Source organism: Carcharhinus amblyrhynchos, chromosome 9 (assembly GCF_965287045.1).
Source record: "Carcharhinus amblyrhynchos chromosome 9, sCarAmb.v2.hapA, whole genome shotgun sequence".
NCBI lineage: Eukaryota > Metazoa > Chordata > Chondrichthyes > Carcharhiniformes > Carcharhinidae > Carcharhinus > Carcharhinus amblyrhynchos.
In genome coordinates this window covers 97,455,874-97,476,454 of record NC_137332.1, presented here as the reverse complement: position 1 = coordinate 97,476,454, position 20,581 = coordinate 97,455,874, and the positions used below count along the sequence as shown (strand labels likewise).

At 41.6% G+C, this 20,581-nt stretch overlaps 2 protein-coding genes across 2 annotated transcripts; one reads left to right on the top strand and one right to left on the bottom strand.

The window, feature by feature from the left end:
* Positions 1-100: 100 nt before the first annotated feature.
* Positions 101-18,445, top strand: LOC145348128 (uncharacterized; the record flags this gene model as incomplete). The annotated part of the gene is given in 2 exon segments (XM_080196278.1): positions 101-802; positions 17,755-18,445. Coding segments are annotated over 2 exon segments (1,296 nt in total), but the record flags the coding sequence as incomplete, so codon positions are not given.
* Positions 8,849-16,911, bottom strand: LOC145348124 (uncharacterized). Its single transcript, XM_080196271.1, has 2 exons — positions 15,619-16,911; positions 8,849-14,613 (listed from the first exon to the last, which is right to left on the bottom strand). Exon 2 carries the CDS (start codon positions 14,543-14,545, stop codon positions 13,592-13,594), a length of 954 nt encoding a protein of 317 aa, XP_080052397.1. The 5' UTR covers positions 14,546-14,613; positions 15,619-16,911; the 3' UTR covers positions 8,849-13,591.
* Positions 18,446-20,581: the final 2,136 nt, after the last annotated feature.

Here is a 20,581-nt window from a genome sequence, read left to right as displayed (position 1 = left end):
TACTAAGAGACAGCCATCTGAGTGAAAGTGTTCTAGTGGTTACACAGTGCAGAGAAAAATATACACACAATTTAGTTCTGGTCAAGGCTTCAACTGAACATCCAACCTGGAGAGACGCAAGGACACTCGCACCACGGGGAGACTGTGGAAGTGTGGAAATTGTGGGAAAGGATTCAATTACCCGTCTGAGCTGGAAACTCTCAGACACAGTCACACTGGGGAGAGGCCATTTATCTGTTCCATATGTGGGAAGGGATTCACTCAGCCATCCAGCCTCTATACGCACCAGCGGGTTCACACTGGGGAGAGACCATTCACCTGCCTTAGATGTGGGAAAGAATTGAATGTTTTATCCAACCTTCTAACGCACAAGTGAGTTCACACGGACAAGAGACCATTTAAATGTTCTGACTGTGAGAAGGGTTTCAAAAGTAAGCATGATCTGCTGACACATTTGCGCATGCACGCTGAAGAGAGACCATTCGCCTGCTCCATGTGCGGAAAGGGATTCAGTCGCTCATCCCACTTGCTGAGGCACCAGCGGGTTCACACAGGGGAGAGGCCTTTTATCTGCTTTGTGTGTGAAGAGAGATTCACTCAGTCATCCCACCTCACTGAGCACCACCTTGTGCACACTGATCAGAAACCGTTTCAATGTCCTGCCTGCGAGAAGTGCTTTAAAAGCAAAAAGGATTTGCTGAAACACCAGCAGGTTCATACCGGAGAGAAAACCTTTACCTGTTCCATGTGTGGGAAGGGATTTGCTCGTTCATCCCAGCTGCTGAGGCATGAACAACTACATATCTGACAGAGGACACTGGCACTGGATTCTGTCCTTACTGCTGGCACTGGATTTTGTCCTTACTGCTGTTGCTAATCAGCCAGCCTGAATTCTGCTCATTCTGACAGATTATTTTTGAACTGAGCTTGAGCCTAAATATGGGCAAATGTCGAATAAATTTTCCTTTAAGCAGATTGTTGCAGACTTTTGTCTTTCCCACCATAATGTTTAAAATCACTTGACTGGAGCTCAGGAATAACAGTCTGGGGGCAGGATTAAGTAGGAGTGACACAAGCTGAGCCTAGGCACCATCCTTCATGTTGAGTGGGACAAATAGCACATTGCTGTAAGCAAGATGAGAAACAGCAAAGAGGTTAATTGTGTCAGAAATGTGATATAGTCACTCTATCTTTATTCGTAGCCCCCAAGCAGACAATGGAAGGCCCCTTTCCGACTGTATTGCAAGTCAAGCAAATCATTGGTTAATATTGGAAACATACTGTCAAATCAGATTGATGTAAAACTGGTCTACTCCTAATAGCTCACTTGCACTAAAATTTGATAATCAGATGAGTTTCGTCCATGGATACTGAGACGAGTAGGCTTGGAATACATGGTCAGGAGTGGTGCACTCAGTCCATTGAGACTTTTCCACCATTCAATATGATTGTGGCTGATCATCTATTTCAATGTGTTTTGTCCACACTATCCCAATTTCCTTTTACATCATTAGTATTTAGAAATCTGTCAATCTCTAATTTAAACACATTCAATGACTAATCTTCCATAGCCCTTTGGGATACAGGATTCCAAATGTTCACAACCTTCTGAAAAAAAAACTCTTTGGAAAGCTGGGTGGGGGGAGATTTTCCAATCCTGCCTGTCATGGGAATCGTGGCAGTTGGGGGGGCGGTGGGGAACCATGCAAAGGTCTGTTGACCTCGGGTGGGATTTTCTGGTTTTGGAACGAGCATGACTAGAAAATCCTGCTCACCACCTTTGTCCAAAGTAGCTACCCTCTTATGTTTAACAATAGGAAACCTCATCTGTCCCAGACACGTAAAGGATTGACAGACTGGTAGGCCTTCCCCTATTCTGTGGGTGATGGTACATAGCCGTTCTCAGTTGGTGGAGGAGTTTGGTTAATTCCAATAACAAACGAGACTCCATACTAAATTGTTGTGTGACCCCAATGCAGCTCTGTTCTCTCTCCACAGATGCTGTCAGATATACTGAGATTCTCCAGCATTTTCTGATTTTGTTTGGACTACAGTAATTTGCTCCTCCCTTCTGAAATTATGTCAACTGATTCTAGACTTGCCAACCAGGGGAATTATTTTACCTGCATCTACACTGTTCTTGTAGGTTTCAATAGGATTGCATCTCATTCTTTGAAATTCTGTAGAATGTAGGTGCAATTTCCCCAACATCACTTCAATGCATAGTCCTGCCATCTCTGGAACAAGTTTGTTGTATCTTAGTTGCATTTCCTCTATGTCAGTAATTTTTTTTCAAAGTTAAGTGGACCAAGACACCAGGTGTGATCTAACCAAGATTCTGGGTTTTTCTACTGTTGTGCTCAAATCCTCTTGTGACAAAGGCTAACATACCACTACCCTTCCTCATTTTTGCTGTACCTGTATGTTAGCTTGGTGGGCAAACCCCTTTGCTTTCATCATCATTTTCAAATGCACCATAGATAAAGGAGTGATGCCATAGGATTAGAGATTTGCAGGAACATAGAACATAGAACACTACAGCCCAAACAGGCCCTTCGGCCCACTAGTTGCACCGATCACTTCTACACCTACTAAGCCATAGGCCTATCTATAACCCTCAATCCCATTAGATCCCATATACTCAACCAGAATTCTTTTAAAAGACCCCAGCGAGTTTGCCTCCACCATCACCGACGGCAGCCGATTCCATTCACTCACCACCCTCTGAGTGAAAAACTTACCCCTAACATCTCCTCTGTACTTGCTTCCCTGCACCTTAAATCTGTGTCCTCTAGTAGCGACCATTTCAGCCCTGGGAAATAGCCTCTGAGAATCTACCCTATCTATTTCTCTCAACATCTTGTAAACCTCTATCAGGTCGCCTCTTAACCTTCGTCTCTCCAGGGAGAAGAGTCCCAGCTCCCCCAACCTATCTTCGTAATGCATGCCTCCCAATCCAGGCAACATCCTTGTAAATCTCCTCTGCACCCTTTCAATAGCTTCTACGTCCTTCCCATAGTGAGGCGACCAGAACTGCGCACAGTACTCCAAGTGAGGTCTGACAAGGGTCTTATAAAGTTGTAGCATTACCTCCCGACTCCTAAACTCAATCCCTCGATTAATGAAGGCCAGTACACCATACGCCTTCTTGACCACATTCTCCAATTGCGAGGCCGATTTAAGAGTTCTATGGACCCGGACCCCAAGATCCCACTGCTCTTCAACACAGCTAAGACTCCTACCCTTGATATTGTATTCCTTCATCCCATTGGTCTGCCAAAATGGACCACTACACATTTATCTGCGTTGACATCCATCTGCCACTTCTCCGCCCAGTCTTGCATCCTACCTATGTCCCGCTGCAACTTCTGACATCCCTCCAGACCATCCACAACACCGCCAGCCTTCATGATTTGTTAAAAGAATCCTGTTAGGGTAAACCCAACAGCTAGAGGCTGGTTTGTTGAATCTTAGTATTTGGGCAGCTTGTAGAAACAATGTGCTTCTCTACAAATAGGCTGCACAATTAATCATATATCCTGCTCCTGAGGTCATGTCACATCACCCCAATAAAGCAGGGGAGTAGAATTTGAATTGTTTGAAGTTTATAGTATTGGCAACACTTTTTCCCCTGAGGAAATGTTGGAAGCTTGAAAGTTTAACCCAGTTTTCCTATCCAGACCTGTTGAATATTTCCAACATTTCTGTTCAGTCTTGATTTCATGCTCACAGTATATGGGATATTTAGCTTTTGCATGAAACCAGGCATTATTTAGCAATGTCTGCTGACAAGGTTCAACAATGGCTCAAAACACCTCTCTCAAAACAAAAATAGTACTCCTACCCAGATAAATTGCATCATAAAGACAAAACTTAAAAGAAAAAGGCATTTATTCTCTCCACCACCCAACCCCCCACCCCCTGCAAATCTGGACTTGATGGGTAGTCTATCAGAAAATTTGCTTTCAGTTCACAGGCACCAGCTTTGAAACTTACTTCAGCTATCTCCAGTAACCTAGCCTCATGGATACATGATGAAGAAGAGTCAAAAAGATTCAATGTTCATTTTGTTTCTTACTCCACAAATGCTGTCAGACCCATTTAATCTTCTCAATATTTATGTTTTGTTTTTATAAAGGGTGCAAAACGCTAGTTTAAACTTGTGGTGTGCATTGAACTTTATCCCCACTGTAATCTTTAAAGCTTTTATGTTTTGATAAAGGTAGGCAAAAAAGTGAGTTATGGTGAATCAAGGGAGTGGGCTTACTGTTGGAAGAAATAGAATGTGGGAAGGTGCAAGATATGAAGAACTGAACTGCAAAATGTTATTCAGGTGATTAGGTACAACAAACTGCAGTGTTGCACAGGGATTTGGGCGTCCTCGGGGGAACTGTGTCATAGAACATCAACTTGCATGTACAGCAAATAACAAGTTAAGAAAGCACTCCATAAAACTCATCCCTTTACTACATTGTACTAACTTATCATCATCACAATCAACATTATACAGTTTTGCCTTAAGACATTTACATGCCTGGTTGATGCTTTATAACTGTAATGATGAACAAAGTAAACGTTCTGTCTCACTAAGGAGGCTTCATAGAACCATAGAATTCCCTCAGTGAAGAACAGACCATTTGGCCCGTTGATTCTGCATCAACTCTCTGGCAGAGCATCTTACTAAGGCCTTCTCCCCAGCCCTAACCCCTAGTCACATTTCCCATTGTTAATCCACCTAATCTACACATTTTAAGGCAGTAAGGGACAGTTTAGCAGAGCTAATCCACCTAACCTGCACATGTTTGGACTGTTGGAGGAAACTGCACTGCCCAGAGGATTACCACACAGGCACAGGGAGAATATACAAACTTCACACAGACAATCACCCAAGGCCAAACTGAATCAGATTCCTGGAGCTGTGAGGCAACAGTGCTAGCCACAATGTCACCATGCCACTTAAAGCCAATCCACATCCAACAACGTGTTGTGAAAACACTGATCACATGACAGATGTGACAAATTCCAGCAGAGCAGCTGTGCAATTGACAACATTCAAAAACAAAAAAAAATCTAAATGGAACAACTCACAACATTGAAAAAAAAAGTCAATTCAAACTATCTTGGTTTTAACCGACCCTTAAAAAAACAAGATTCAGATTTGCATCTTTACCAAAAAAGACCTAATTCTTGGGCTTGGCTACCTGTGCACCAATTTCTGATACTGTTTAGAGATAAACCAACGATTAATCTGTATCCGTGCCCACTTTCATGGATGAGCGTAAGAAGGAGTTTTCAATTTGAAAAAGGCGATGAAGAGGAATTTGTTCTTTACCAGAGTTGCTAATCTTTGGATTACTCACCCCTCGAGAAAGTGGAGACGGCCTCACTGAACATATTCAAGGCTGAATGAGACAAACATTTCATCTGAAAGGGACTCGAGAGATGTGATCATGGTCAGATCAGCTATGATATAAATTGAATGGTGGAACAGGCTCAATGGGCCGAAAAGCCTACTTGGATATTGGTCCTGCCATGGAAAAAAAATGTTCCAGGCAGTGTGAGCGACTCGTTTGCTGCAGGCAAGAACTTGCATCAGAACCGAAGTGGGGGTGCCGCGATCATATAGTGATTAGTATTCTCCATTGTGGCCGAAGCAACCTCAGTTTGAATCCGATTCACAGCAAGCTTATTTTAACCATGTCAATCCCTGTAGTACCTCATGCAAGCAAACAACGGGAAATCAAAATTCTTGGCATGAAGACCATATATGTGACAAAATCCATTTATTGCTTTAATCTCTCCTTTAGTTAATTTTATTGTCACCCTGCCGCGGCGTTGCTGATTCTGACAATCATCTTCGAGACTTACATTGTTCCTCTACATTTACATCGATGTTCGCGTATATTCTTTGAAACCTTGGTCAAATCATTTCGATTTGTGTGACCTCAGGCAAAGGCGGGCCAAACTTCGGGAATAGCCGAGGGCGGGGTGGGAGGTGCGGGAACAGGAGACCGAATCGCTCACAGCAGTTTTCCAAGAATCTCCTGATAAGAGTGGAATGCACAAACTGAAGAATTGGGGTTCTTTTGTATCATAATTCGGAGCAAAAATACGGTGGATGCTGAATCTGAAATGAGAACTCGGCAGGTCTGACAGCTTCTGTGTAGAGGGAAACAGAGTTAACTTTGGTTCTTCTTCATAGATTTTTTCTTTCCAGAAGCAGTAGAGGTGCATGGGCGATTGGGCTGGCTGGCTGGCACTGTACGGTAAGATTGAAACGGCAGTATTTGTGGAAAAGCAATAGAGATGATGGTAGACCTGCAGAGATTTGCCAGCATTTTCTGTTTCAAACTTATCACACAGCCCCAGACAGTTAGCCCAATAGCTCATGCACTCCAACTGGAATCTGAAACAAAAGTAGAAAATGCTGCAAAATCTCAGCAAGTCTGACAGTATCTCTCTCTCTCTCTACAGATGCGGTAAGAGGTCTCACAAAACCAGGTTAAAGACCAATAGGTTTATTGAGGATCACGAGCTTTTGGAGCGCTCCTCCTGATGACTTTAATCTGGTGTTGTGAGACTTCCATTAGTGCCCAGCTGACTCCAACACCACTATCTCCACCTCATGGCTTCCACAGATATTGCAAACCTGCCGAAATGTGTTTCAGATTACAGCATCTGCAGTATTTTGCTTTTATATTATCATAAGATGAAAAGTGTTTAAAATCCATCGTATCTGCTGGAATGTGCAGTAGAAACGGGGGAGTGATAAAAGGCTACCGGTGGAGAAAAAAGATGATGAAAGAGGTTGGCGTTGAAAGAAATGTCTTTGGAATCTCAATGGTTTTGAATGCAGAAGTTGGAATGGGACACCTTAAACTTGTGTGTGTGCGTGTGGAAATTTAAACTGTGCTCAACCAGTCGCAGCATTTGTGAAGAGAAATGCTGAAATTACGTCTCAGCGCTTTTGTCGTTCCAATACTGTGCTGTCAAGGAACTTGGATGGCAATGTTTGGTGAAACCTGACCATTCCAAGATGAAAGTTACTAAAATATGTTAAAAAGGTAAAAGGAAGCTATTTTAAATGTTACACACAGCAAACTCCAGCAGCCGTCTCCTTTTGTGCCCTTTAATTTGCACTGGCAGTTATCAGCCAGCAACAGATTAAAAGCCATGAACCTCGATAAATGATAAGAGAAGATTTAAATCATCAGCAGTTACCTCAAAACAGTGTAGTTATACTGTCAAAATAAAAGATACTTGCAAATCTTGAAAGAAGAGTTCTTTTGTTAGAAATGAGTGTTTTCATCAGCTCAGAGTATAGAGTAAACGTTTGGCCGAAATGCTCATTTGGAAACAAGGTGATTTATAATGAATTGAGACTGGTTTCAGTCAGCAGAAGTCTCAGCTCAAGTAGAGTGAGTTGAGAATGACTGCCCTTAACACCATGGCAGAATTTAACCGTGTTTGGCATCAAGGGAATCCAGCAAAACTGGAGTAATTGGGGATGGGGAAGGGGTGGGCGGAAGTCTCCACTGGTTGGAGTCACAGCTGGCACAAAGAAAGATCGTTACGTTTGTTGCAGGTCAATCATCTCAACTCAAAGGTATCACTGCAAGAATTGCTCTGGTAGTGTCTTAGGCTCAAGCAACCTTTATCTGCCTCACCAATGACCTTCCTTCCATTGTAAGTTCTTCAGAAATAGGAATGTTTGTTGATGGTTGTGCAGTATTCAGCACTACTCACAAATGAAGCAGTCCTTGTCAAAGTACAGCAAGACATGGACAAAATACAGGCTTGGGCTGACAAGTGGCAAAATTTATATGCATAGGTGCTAGACCATCACCAAGAGAATCTAGCCATCCCTTCTTGACATTCAATGGCATTATCATTAATCATGCTTTCCCACTATCAACATCCTGGGGGTTGACACTGACCAGAAAATGAATTGGATTAGCCAAATTAATACAGTGGCTACAAGAGCAGATCAGAGGCTAGGAATCCCTTGCTGAGTAACTTATCTACTCACTTCACCAAACCTGTCTTCTACAAGACACAAATCAGGAATGAGACTGAATACTCTCCAATTGTCTGACTGCGCACAACTTCAACAATACTCAAGGAAATTGACACTCAAAGACAAAGCAGTCTGTTTAAAACCCCATTCACATTCATTCCTTCTAACGCTGATGCATAGTAGCACATGTATACCATCTAAAGATGCAGTGCAGGAAGTCACCAGGGCTCCTGAAACAGCACCTTCTGCCCATTTGACCACTACCATCTAGATGGACAAGGGCAGTAAACAAATGGGAACATTACGATCAGAAAGTTTCCCTCCAAACAACTTTTACCATCTTGGCTTCGAAATATGCCACTTCACTGTTGCTGGGTCAAAATCATGGAACTCCCTCCGTAACAGCACTATGGGTGTACCTACACTACATGGACTGCAATGGTTCAAGAAAACAACTCTACCACCTTTTGAAGGCCAATTAATGATGAATAATACATGCTGATCTAGCCAACAACACATATCCCATGAAATATAAAATAAAAACAAATATGACGAAAAATCCAGCTAATTTAGTTAAAGGTGATCAAATTAATTTAGTCTATATTTATATAAATATATGTATTGCAATGTTGAAGATTGGATGTGTCCATGTTCTCTCTATAGTTCAACCATTCCACAGGTCACAACATATATTCAAATTATATCTTCAGCTGGTACATGACCAAATATGTGCTTTACCTATGAATCTGAGAATGATTGCTCAATGTCCAGGTTTCTTCAATAAACAACAAAATCATTTGTTTATTATACAACCAACATTCAATTTGAAGGCAAAACATATTAATTTACAGCAAAACTATGAAAGTATAATAGTTACTCTAAATATTCTAACTCACACTTAAACATACCAGGAAAGAGAGGAATTCTCCCAAAAGATTAAAAGTCCACAGTTGAAGGGATAAGGATAAATAATGGGGTCCTTGAAATAGACTTCAGGTTATAAGGTCGGTCTCTCAGCACTGGTCTATAAAACAATTGATGACTTAGGCACCACTTTTCAGGTGGACTTGATGAAAATTTGTAGTCAGTCGATCTCAGAATATAGAGCAACTTCCATTCATTCTGCTTTAGGATTGGGTCTGTGGCTTTGGGAGCTGATGTGTTCTTTATCAAAGCAGCTGATCATTCTATTGTTCCCAAAGTAAAGCCTAAATGAGCTTTTGAACAAAATATACCAAAAATGTTTTTTTTTCAGAACCATAAACGACCATGTGACCCATTTGTAAACACTCCACCAGGGTCAAGAAATTTCCAGCTTCTTTAAAACATCTTTTTTTCTTCTTTTCTGGTGACAGGGACCACAGCAAACAAGGTTTTTGCCTTTTAAGATAGTGTCTTAAAAAAAACAAATTCTTCCAGTGTCTTGAAGACAAACTGAGCCATTTTTTCTGGGATTGACGCACTTATGACAATATTTCTGTGCATACATTTACTGAGAAGCTTAAGATGACTTCAGAATAATTGGTGCAGGTGGAGAAATAGTTTGATTCCTTTGATAAATGAAAGAACATTTGGACTGCCAAGTTCTAGCTCGGGAGTAAAACGTTCATGATCTGACCAAGATGAGTGAATAAGGAATATTTGTCTTCCATGGATTGCCCCAGTGAAACAAAACATTATCTTTAATTATATTTAATTATATATAATTAAAAGCTGATCAAATTACCCTCACAATAGCCAGAACCAATCACTTGGTTAACGTTACATAGCCTGACATCATATCCACTAAAGAGAATAAAAGCAGACCTCAGAGCCCCACTTTGAACAAATCATATTTGAATGATAAGGAGATAGCAAGAAGGATCAATGATCATGGCTTTGTCATCCATTGAAAGTCATGAAATCTATTGGACTTGGTAAATATGTTTCCATATTTTGAACTTTTTTGTAACAACATAGTACAGAAAAAGATAGTGAATGGTTTTAATTAAGGCACATGTTCTGTGCCGTGAGACTGAGGGGGCTTATTTGTGTGAATACATGACCCTCATACATTTTGCTGTTAAGTAATTATATATTAAATCCCTGAATTGATTCATTTTGTTTTTAATTAATAAGTCTGAATTTACTGTTGGGAGTGTCTTACCCTATCATGTGGTCTCATTCAAATGGGAAAGAGTTAAAATGAATCACCAAGCAAATTGGGTTCATTGAGCTCTATATTTTAATGCACTCTCCAAATTGATATCTTGAATTGCAATGACATCTTTGTGTTGCACTTTGTGGGAGCTCCATCCCTGAAGATCTTTAGTTGAACAATATTTCCAAGGTTTTGTAATTACTTTTTGTGTGTTTGTTATGTGTCATAAGGAGTTACACTGCAATAAATCTCAGAGGATTTTGAATAAAACATCAAAAGATACTGGCTGTACTCTGCAGCTGCAGAAACCTTTATGGGAGTTGAGGAAAGCATAGTATTATCATTTCAAATCATTGTGCTGTCCTCCAAACTAGGATTATGCAAAATTCCTTCAAAATATTTAATATCATTTCAAAAAAAACTTATTTGTATGTAAACATGAAAGTTTACATTCTTGTATTATTAGCATCTGACACTAGTTAGTGTCTCATACAACTTGCAGTGAGCTTTTGGCTTGTACTGTAGACATTCTTCATTCCACCTCAAGCTACCATGAGAACTTCCTGCATTTGCTTCTCTACAGTTCACACTGTTAATCTTACCCTCACTCCTGAGGTTGTTTCTCATCATTTTTTTGAAGCTGGGGGTAGGCTAGAGAGTTGCAGATGTGTGTGGATGTGTATGTTTGTGGGAGTGGGTCAGGGAAATGTAAATGAAATTCTGAAAATAGCCAACAAGAATGTCAGCTTTGATGAAATTTCACAATCTCAGATGTTAAATCTGTTTCCCATTCAGCAGATGCTGTGAGAGCTACTAAATATTTACAGAAATTCACATTTTTAATTCAGATTTCTGGCACCTGCATTTTTTTCCCTAGGTGAAACTGTGCTATCTTTGGTAATATTTGATGTGGAAGATTTATGATGAGTTGCCCAGGGGTCGGTGTGAGGACAGTTGCTGATCTTGGCATGTATCACTGACCCAGGCTGATGTATTTTGGGCATAATTTCAAAATTTGCGCTGACATGAAATTTGTAAGTATGATGAGTTGTGAGGAGGATGGTATTAAACTTGGAAAAGCAGGCTTTTGGGCAAGTTGCTGATGACATTAAATGCAGAGAAGCATGAAATGATTAGTTTTTGTGGGGAAAAAAAAGGCGAGAAGCAAAGAAACTTTATCACATTGATTCCTGTGAAAAGAAATGACTAATTGCTTGTCAGAAAAACATCCTTTTGCTGCTATTTTATGTCTTCTGTGACCAAGCCAGTTCTGTATCTGTCTTACCAGTTCACTACTGATCCCGTGTGACTTCACCTTCTGAATCAGTCTGCCATGACGAGCCTTGTTAAAGGCATGGTTAAAATCCATGTAAACGACATCCACCATGCTGCTGTCATCATCATCTTTGTCACTTACTCAAAAAACTCAGTTTGTGAGACAAGACCTCCCTCTTCTATTTCACTATCACTTTTCTGCAGTTTGCTGAAGATAACATTCACTTTCAATTCATACATCCAAAGTATTTATGCTACGATTTGTGTTTTTAAGGCCACATGATCCATTCATACCAAAGACCATCTGGACCTTGCAAACAATCAATGTATCATGTGTGTGACCGACAAATGGATATCCATGGCCAAAGAAAGGATGGCCTTAGGAAGAGAAGCAATTTGATTGCTTGTGATGTCTATTTGGGCATTTAGTTATGCAGTTAACACTGGCTGAAAAAATGGGTTTTGCTTGAATAGCTGATAGTGGTTGTCCCTAAGCTGTGTAAGTTCATGATCTGGCAAGCCGGGGTGGCTCAGCAAGATTGAAAATGGTTCCAAAGTCATGTAATCTGTTGCAAAGTGTAATCAAATTGAAAGGAGGATAAAGGAAAAATCTGCTATCCTTCCAAATTACCGTCACATCTTCAACCTCTCATTCCTCTCCAAAAGTCATTACATGTGTTGATAAAATCCAAATCTATGTCCAGCTCTCTGCGACATGTATGAACATTTCCACATAGTGCTATCTTTGCCACAAAAATGAATGGTTTAAATCTATGTCACAAAGGACATCCTCTCTGCTTGTGGGCCACTTTCCCACCTTGCACGTCTTGACCTCCCGATTGACCATAGCATCCTCCAATGCCTCTTCTCCACTGTCAATCTAAGTAGGACTGACCTCAATTTGCTCCACTTAGCGGTCTATCCAATAACCTTGAGCAATGGCTCAATCCATTACTTTTGAAGTCCCACAAGGGCCTATTGGTGGATCCTTTCTGTTCTTCAGCTATCTGTTACACCTTGGTGCCACCATGCAAGACATGACATCAGATTACACATGGATGCTGATGACAGCCATCACTGTATCCCATAACTGCTCCTGACCCCTGCATGTAGAGTAGGTTGAATTGAACAAAGCTCCTTGGGTGACAACACATGCCATTAATGAGCAGAGCAAAAAGCTAGCTCATAAAACTAGCAAGAGAATGTTCAGCTGTACAGGTCACTCCTTCATAAATGGGCAATGGTGGAGTAGCAGGCAAGCAAATAAAGGTGCAAGGCAGCTTCACCAGTCTGCATTGATTTGGCCGTTAAAAGCATGGTGCCATTGTTTGCCTGTGGGATTGAAGTCAATATTTATAGGGACTTTATGTGAGAAGATCAATCAATAAAACAGGACTACAGTTGAAGCATGCTGATTGAAGTATTCAAATTGCTCCATACCTGTAAATGAAGTGTCTGCTGTATATTTATACCAGCAGTTAACAGGGTTTGTAAACTCTTACATCTGTTATTTTAATTCAAAAGTTAACCAATTATATTCAACAGAAGGTACGCAGAGAACTTCCACAAAAGCACATTACATATCTGTGGGAATATTAACAATCATTGTTAAGTTGGAAATTCAAACCTGCCATTTCACTTTCAGTCAACACAATTTTTCACACTCTGGTCCAACAGCATATTTCCAGCATTCCTTGTTCTTCCTGACTCTAAACACAATTACAAAGTATCCTTTTGTTTTGTGGTTAAAAGCAGTGAGCTAGGGCAGCACATTTTGCATATGTCTCAGGATTAACCTGCACAGGGATTTTGCTGTTAAGGAAGCGAGACAAGAAAAATCAAAGTGCAATCTGTCACTTTCTGTGTGGCCCTATGTGCTGTGTCTCGGCTCATGTTCTGGTCCTCTTCTAAAATCCTTCCCACAGATTTTCTTTTCTGAGCTCCAGCCAGGCAATACTGAAACTGTGAAACAGCTGAAATCTAGAGCAATGTGTTCAAAACAACATTGACTTATTTCACACTGATCCAGAATCTTAAACTCCAATCTCAAACTGGAATTACTAACATTGGAAAAAGTGTAACCCAATTGTAAAAATGGAGCTAGTTCAATTATGGATGTGATTAACAGCAGCCAATCTGGCAGAATACAGAGTTTGCAATCACTTGTGAACTCTTTGGTGTTTCAACAGGTTGGATGATACAGTGAATCCTTTTCCACATGTGGAACAGGTGAATGGCCTCTCACCAGTGTGAACTCGTTGATGTTTCAAAAGGTTAGATGAACAAGTGAATCTCTTCCCACACACTGAGCAGGTGAAAGGCTTCTCCCCACTGTGAACCCGTTGGTGTTTCAGCAAGTAGGATGAACAAGCAAATCCTTTTCCACATTCAGAGCAAGTGAATGGTCTCTCCCCATTGTGAACCAGTCGGTGTTTCAGCAGGTAGGATGAACGGCCAAAGCCTTTCCCACACACAGAGCAGGTGAATGGTCTCTCTCCAGTGTGAACTCGCTGGTGTGTCACCAGATGTTTTTTGCTTTTAAAGCTCTTTTCACAGTCAGAACACTTAAAAGGTCTCTTATCAGTGTGAACCAGCTGATGTGTACTCAGCTGGGATGACTGTGTGAATCCCTTCCCACACATGGGGCAGATGAATGGCTTCTCCCCTGTGTGACTACGTTGGTGCACAGTGAGGTCAGATGATCGCCTAAATCCAGTCCCACAGTGAGAGCACCTGAATGGTCTTTCGTCAGTGTGCACACGTTGATGGCATGTGAGTTCCCACGAACTTTTATAGCTCTTTCCACAATCTGAACACTTAAAAGGTCTCTTGTCAGTGTGAACTCGCCAGTGCTTTCGGAGGGCAGAGAAATGAGTGCATCCCTTACCACACATGGAACACGTGAATAATCTCTCGCCGGTGTGCATGCGCTGATGAATTTCCAGCTCAAATGGGTAACTGAACCCTTTCCCGCAGTCTCCACACTTACATGGCTTTTCACTGGTGTGACTGTGCTTGTGTCTTGATAGGCCAGATGATCGGCAGAAGCATCGACCACAGATAGTACATGTGTATGGTTTCTCTCCACTGTGAATGGTGCTTTTTGTTTCCATGTTCAAAGGCTGAAGATATTCAGTCAGATTGTGATGTTCTTCTCTGAAATTCCTCCTCTTCCAACACTCTATAAAATCAATTTAAATGAAGAAGGGGTCAAGAGAGAGATCCAACAAAAATGCCAAATGCAGGCTGTCAAAAGGCAGCTTATCTTATACCTGGTAATTTGTGGGGCCTGGATCAAAAAACAAAAAGGTTACAATGAAAGGTGAAGGATTGTTATAAAAACCGGTGGTGATTAGCAAGAGGCAAAGAAATGGGTTGGGAATTGGGGAAAAGTGAAGGAATTTGTGCAGCTGCAGCTTGAGCAGGACTTTGCAAAACCTTTCAACAGCTAGGAGAACAAGGATAACAGGTGAATGGGAAAGCCAACACACCCAAATTCCTCTCAATGTCAAACATTATCTTGACTTGAACATTGAATGCCATTTCTATACTGTCACTCAATTAAAATCTTTTGACTTTGATTGTACTGGATCAAGAAGAAAGTCTTGCATTAAATAAAATTACTAATTTACAATATGTTATTGGTCTTGCTAGTGATACCCACACTAATGTACTAAATAATAAGTAAATGCATGGGTTAAAATGGATTAAAATCTTCTATACGAATAGCTAGTCCTAACAAAAAAAGCTAGAGCTTTAAATTTTTCTGCATTGCTGTTTTGCAGCCAAAACTCCCATACAGATTTCCTCTTTTAGCTATTTAAAATCAGACATTGTTGTGCTTTACTATGCTAAAGGTACTCAGGAGTTAAACTGTGCATTTTTTCCTCCTTGCCCTTGCCAGTTGAAACATGCAAACAGATTCTGTAGGCCAGGGTTCGTCTTCCATAACTAACTGCAGCCTAATGAAAAGAGACTTTTAACTGGCCTGTGTGTGTCTGGGCACGAATCTGTGGGCAATGCCTGAAATCAAGTAACTGCAAAACACAGTAGATTTTGGAAATCTGAAGTGCAAGACATAATAGGAAACTTGGCCAACAGATCAATGTACGATCCGCAGTGAGAAATAAACTCATGATTTCAGGCCAGAAATCTTCCATCAGCCTGAATTAAAATATTTACTTACAGTTGGTAATGGCGGTGGCAGTTCCCACAAATCTCCGCGCTCGAGTGATCGCTGTATCCAATGAGCTCATTTCCCTAGGGCCTTAGTGCGCATGCTCCTGAGAGCCAGACGCGATGCATTCTGGATCACCCCTTTGTTCCGAGGCGGACTCGGTGGAAACCGGAGGAGAAACCGGGCAGTGACGGGTAGGATGGAGAAGGCGCTGTAACATCGGGTTAATAATGCTCCTACGCACCTCAAGCCTCTAATTATACGCCCGCTGAGCCCGGCGGCTCTGATTTAGGCCCTGAAAGTCGCGCTCCTTATTGCTCGGGCTGCACTCACACCCGCTCAGCTCACTGGCGCCACACCGCGCATGCTCTACGTGGACATTGCTTCTTCAGGGGCGGTGCTTTCCTACGCCTGCGCGTTGCCGACCTTCTCACAGAGATGGGTCCTGGTCATCGTTGCAGCGGATTCTGGGTAGTTTTACAAGCCATTGATTGAGAATTGTGTGTATTCTGATGGAAAATTTGAATGGCATGAAACATGAATATTATTCATTCCTACTGCACACATACAATGTTAGAGTCCCTACAGCGCTGAAGAAGGCCATTCGGCCCATCGAGCCGGCGGCAGCAACATTTGCATCCAGGCCCCATGCCCAGGACCTTACGTCCTTACCCTGGTCCTTTCCCTGACAGTAAGGGCACTTTAGCATGGCTCCCAACCTAATCCACAGAACTTGGTATGTGTGAGGAAACCCACACAGGCACAGGGAGAATGTGCAAACTCTACACAGACATGAGCCGAGGCCCGAGTTGAAACCTTGCCCCTGCTTGTGTGAGGCAGCAGTGTTAACCACTGTGCTGCCCATCCTTCATTGTGGACAACTGCAACATATTAATAATTAATAGACTATCAGCACACTAAGAGGCTCTGTGCCTCATTGTGTCCATGCTGGCCATATAGCATTTATCTATTCCAATCCCATTTTCCAACATTGATCCATAGCCTGGTGTGCTACGACAATAACATGCTTATTGTGACATTCAATTGATTTGATTTTAAATCGCTGAGAATATAAATAGAATCATGTTTCTCCAGTTTTATTTCACAACTCAGATTAGTAGTCTCATTTTATCTTATTCTAAACCTCATCTGCGAGTGTGGTGTTGAGGAATGGTAATTGATTGCCTGTGAAAAATCAGGAAGACACCCAGAAGTTGAAGGGCCAAGGGAATACTGTGTACTTCTGGAGTGGAGCCTGAGTTTAAACCTCTGCCAAATCATCTGTCCTTTTAAAACTAATTAAGGTTTGTATTCTCAAAAAGAAAGTTTAATTTGTTAGTCATCTGTTTTTGTGCTTTTCTTGTTATGAGTTTGTCTTATTGCACACATCAGCTAAGAGCAGTGGAATAATGTCTTGATACTCACTTTCAGTATTGACATCATAGATAATCAGAGTTTTGCTCATAGGAAAGAATGTGGTCAGTAAAGAATGGTTCCTAGCCTGAATTGGCACTTTCAGGAGAGGGAGAACATTCAATTGAATTGAAAAAAATGGGGGAGATAATACAGTGGTTTTGAGTTTCAGCACAGCAAGGAGGAAGAATGTCTGGAATTAGGTTTTAGTCTTTGGGGAAACATGTTTCTTAGAAACTTGAATTGCCCTTTCTGAATGTGTACTTACAAGCTTTTCTTAATTACTTTACAGGCTTTAGAATGTTGAGATTTGCTGACAGGAAACTCAAATAAAACTTCACAACAGGACCCGGCAGCACCAGTTCATTCATCAGGCCTGAAAACATTAGACATTTATTGTCAAAGGAGACATATTTGCCTGTTTTATTTGTGGAAAATGATTTCAAACATCAGTGTGACCAAAAAGCACAGAGCCATAATCAGCACAGTTGAACTGGTCAAGTGCACTGAGTGTGGAAAGACCTTTATTAGTTACAGAGCGTGAAAAAAAATTGCAAAATTCATAGTGGAAAGGACTTGTATGCGTGCTTTGTGCGTGGACAAGACTTCAGTTGATTGCTGAACCTGGAGAGACACAAGGGCACATGCACCACGGAAAAACCGTGGAAATGTATGGACTGCGGAAAGGGATTCAATTATCCCTCCAAACTGGAAACTCATCGACGCAGCCACACTGGGGAGAGGCCGTTTACCTGCTCTCTTTGTGGGAAGGGATTCACAGAGTTATCCAAGCTCCATGTGCATGTGCGAGTTCACACTGGAGAGAGGCCCTTCACCTGCTCCATGTGTCAGAAGGCATTCACTCAGTTATCCACCCTTCTAGCACACCAGCGTGTTCACACTGATCAACGGCCATTTAAGTGTTGTGAATGTGAGAAGAGCTTTAAAAGCACAAGTGAAGTGCTGACACACCAACGCACTCACTCTGGGGAGAGACCATTCATGTGCTCAGTGTGTGGGAAGGGCTTCACTCAATCATGCTCCCTAATGAGACACCAGCGTGTTCACACTGGGGAGAGACCGTTCACCTGTTCTGTATGTGGGAAGGGCTTCAGTCATTCATCCACTCTGCTGAAACACCAGCTTGTTCACACTGGAGAAAGGCCATTCACCTGCTCTCTGTGTGGGAAGACATTCACTCGTTCATCCAACCTACTGATACATCAGCGAGTACACACTGGGGAGAAGCCATTCACGTGTTCCATGTGTGGAAAAGGATTTGCTCAATCACAACATCTACTGAGACACCAGCGAATTCACACGTGATGCAGCCTTCAAATTGTACTCTTAGTCACATTACTTGTTTGCTTCTGCTGCTGGTAACAGCACTATAACTGTGCTGGGATTTAATCTTCTTCTTATCTGTCAAATAAATCAATTTTGCTGGAAATACAGTGTATTGTGTTATTTATTTCTCCCAACATAAGGGGATACAAAATAAGAATTAAAACTGAAAATGCAGGAAATATCCAGCAGGTAACACCACATCTTTGGAGATAGAGTCATGATTTCAGATTTTTGAACTACTTGGAAAAGGTGGAAGTTTTTTAGTTTTGAGCAAGTGGAAGGGTTGGTCGGCTGGGAAGAAATCTTTGAAGGGTGAAAGATAGGAGGGATTTGAAGAGAGAACATACCTGCTTATTGTGAAGTGTCACACTGGCCTTGTAAATAACAAACTCTTGCTTTATTAAATCAGTCTAGACTGGACTTGGCTAAATGCTGTCCTTGTTTGAAGGAGATAACATTCACTTTATGGGCAAAGTAACATCCCAAGATATATATGAGAACGGTTGCTATCTCACACTGGAGCAATGGTGGACGTGCAGTTTCAATGGCAACCGGGAGTGGGGGGTGGTTTTGACATTTTTACTCACATACTGTATTTGTACTTACTTTCGCTGTTTCTAAGCACGTGATCTGTGTGAAGTTATACTGCGTGTATGTGACAAATTGTTGTAAAAAGAGTAAAAAGGGGGAGAATTCCCCCGGTTCAAAAGAGAATTGTTTGGCTAAGCTCAGGACATTGTGCTGACTTAGTAAAACAATCCTCAGAGTGCTTGTACTTGCTTGAGAATAAAGGACTGGGTTTTCTTATACAGATCAGTGTCTTGTTCTTGAATCAAGTACATAAGGGTCTCTGAAAAACAAATCTGACAATTTGGTGCCGAAACCTGGGATCCAAAATATACTGCTGTCCTCTGAGGCGGACTGAATAAGTGATCGCCTGACTGTTGGTAACATGAGATGAACGGGCCCACAAAATAAGATTATACCTTGATGTCTCTCACTGAACCTATTACTCAGTTGACCCTTTATCCACTGAGGCTCTGTGTTGATGGAAACCTGAGACGACTTGCGTCCTTGAACACTGACTTGTCCTACACCGAATGGTTAGAGTCCCCCGAGTGTGCCTGGTAGTTATCGTCCCCAGGTTTATTCAGTAAGAAAGTGGAGGGTTAGAGTCCCCCACATGTGCCTGACAGAGTCCCCAGCTTTACTTAGTAGAAAGTGGGTGGTTCGACTCCCCCACATGTACCTGGCGGTTAGAGTCCCCAGGTTTATTTAGTAAGAAAGTGGATGGTTCAAGTCCCCCACATGTACCTGGAGGTTAGAGTCCCCAGGGTTTTGGAAAATTAAATCCGGGAGGTTTGAGTCCCACGGTGGCTGAGGTTCGAGTCCCTAGGTGGGTAGGATTTGAGGTTCAAGGCTTCTGAGATGTAGTAATGAGTGGGAAATAGTAGGGAAATATTATGAAGTAATTGGCAAGATGGAAAATTGATTAGATACAATCTAAATTGATTAGCGAAAATTTTAAAACCTAAAAAAAGAGTTGTTTTTATGTTCCAGTGTGTTTGTGTGGTCTGGTTACTTGTCGAATGTAGGTGGTTGCTGTTACATTAGACTGACAGCAGGAGTTGTTAATGCCTGTTTGTCCTTGTGGAGTGTTTATTGTGGGCAGTAAATACAATGTTTTACACTTTGGTTTAACTTCAAAGGTGCTGAGGAAGTGTTAAAACTGTTAAAAATTTAAGTATAAGATTTCTTGTATTTACTTTTGTTTTTGAGTTTAGTTACAGTTTGAAAGAAAGAAGAATGAAGGCAACTGTCTTAACCGATTTTCTGTATTTTTTAATTTTTTTTTATCCCAGTTTAAAATGTTAAGTTTGAATGAAAGAGGAAATGCTATGCAATGAAGGAAGCTTCCATGAGTGTCTGTGTGTGTTTAATAAAGAGGTTGATTTAAACTAATTGGGGGGTGGGGGGGGTTGGTGGGGGGAGGGTGCGGGGGTGGGTGGGTGGGGGGGGGGGTTGGTGGGGGGAGGGTGCAGGGGTGGGAGAAATTACAAACTGTAAAGTAAAGGAGAGGGTACGGGTGCGGGAAAATTTTGAGGATGTCCCGATAATAAAAGGAGTTGGAGGCATGAGAGAGGTTAGTAGCGTTTCTACAAATAAGGTCCAGATAAAGGCTGGTATGAAGATACTTTACCTGAATGCACGA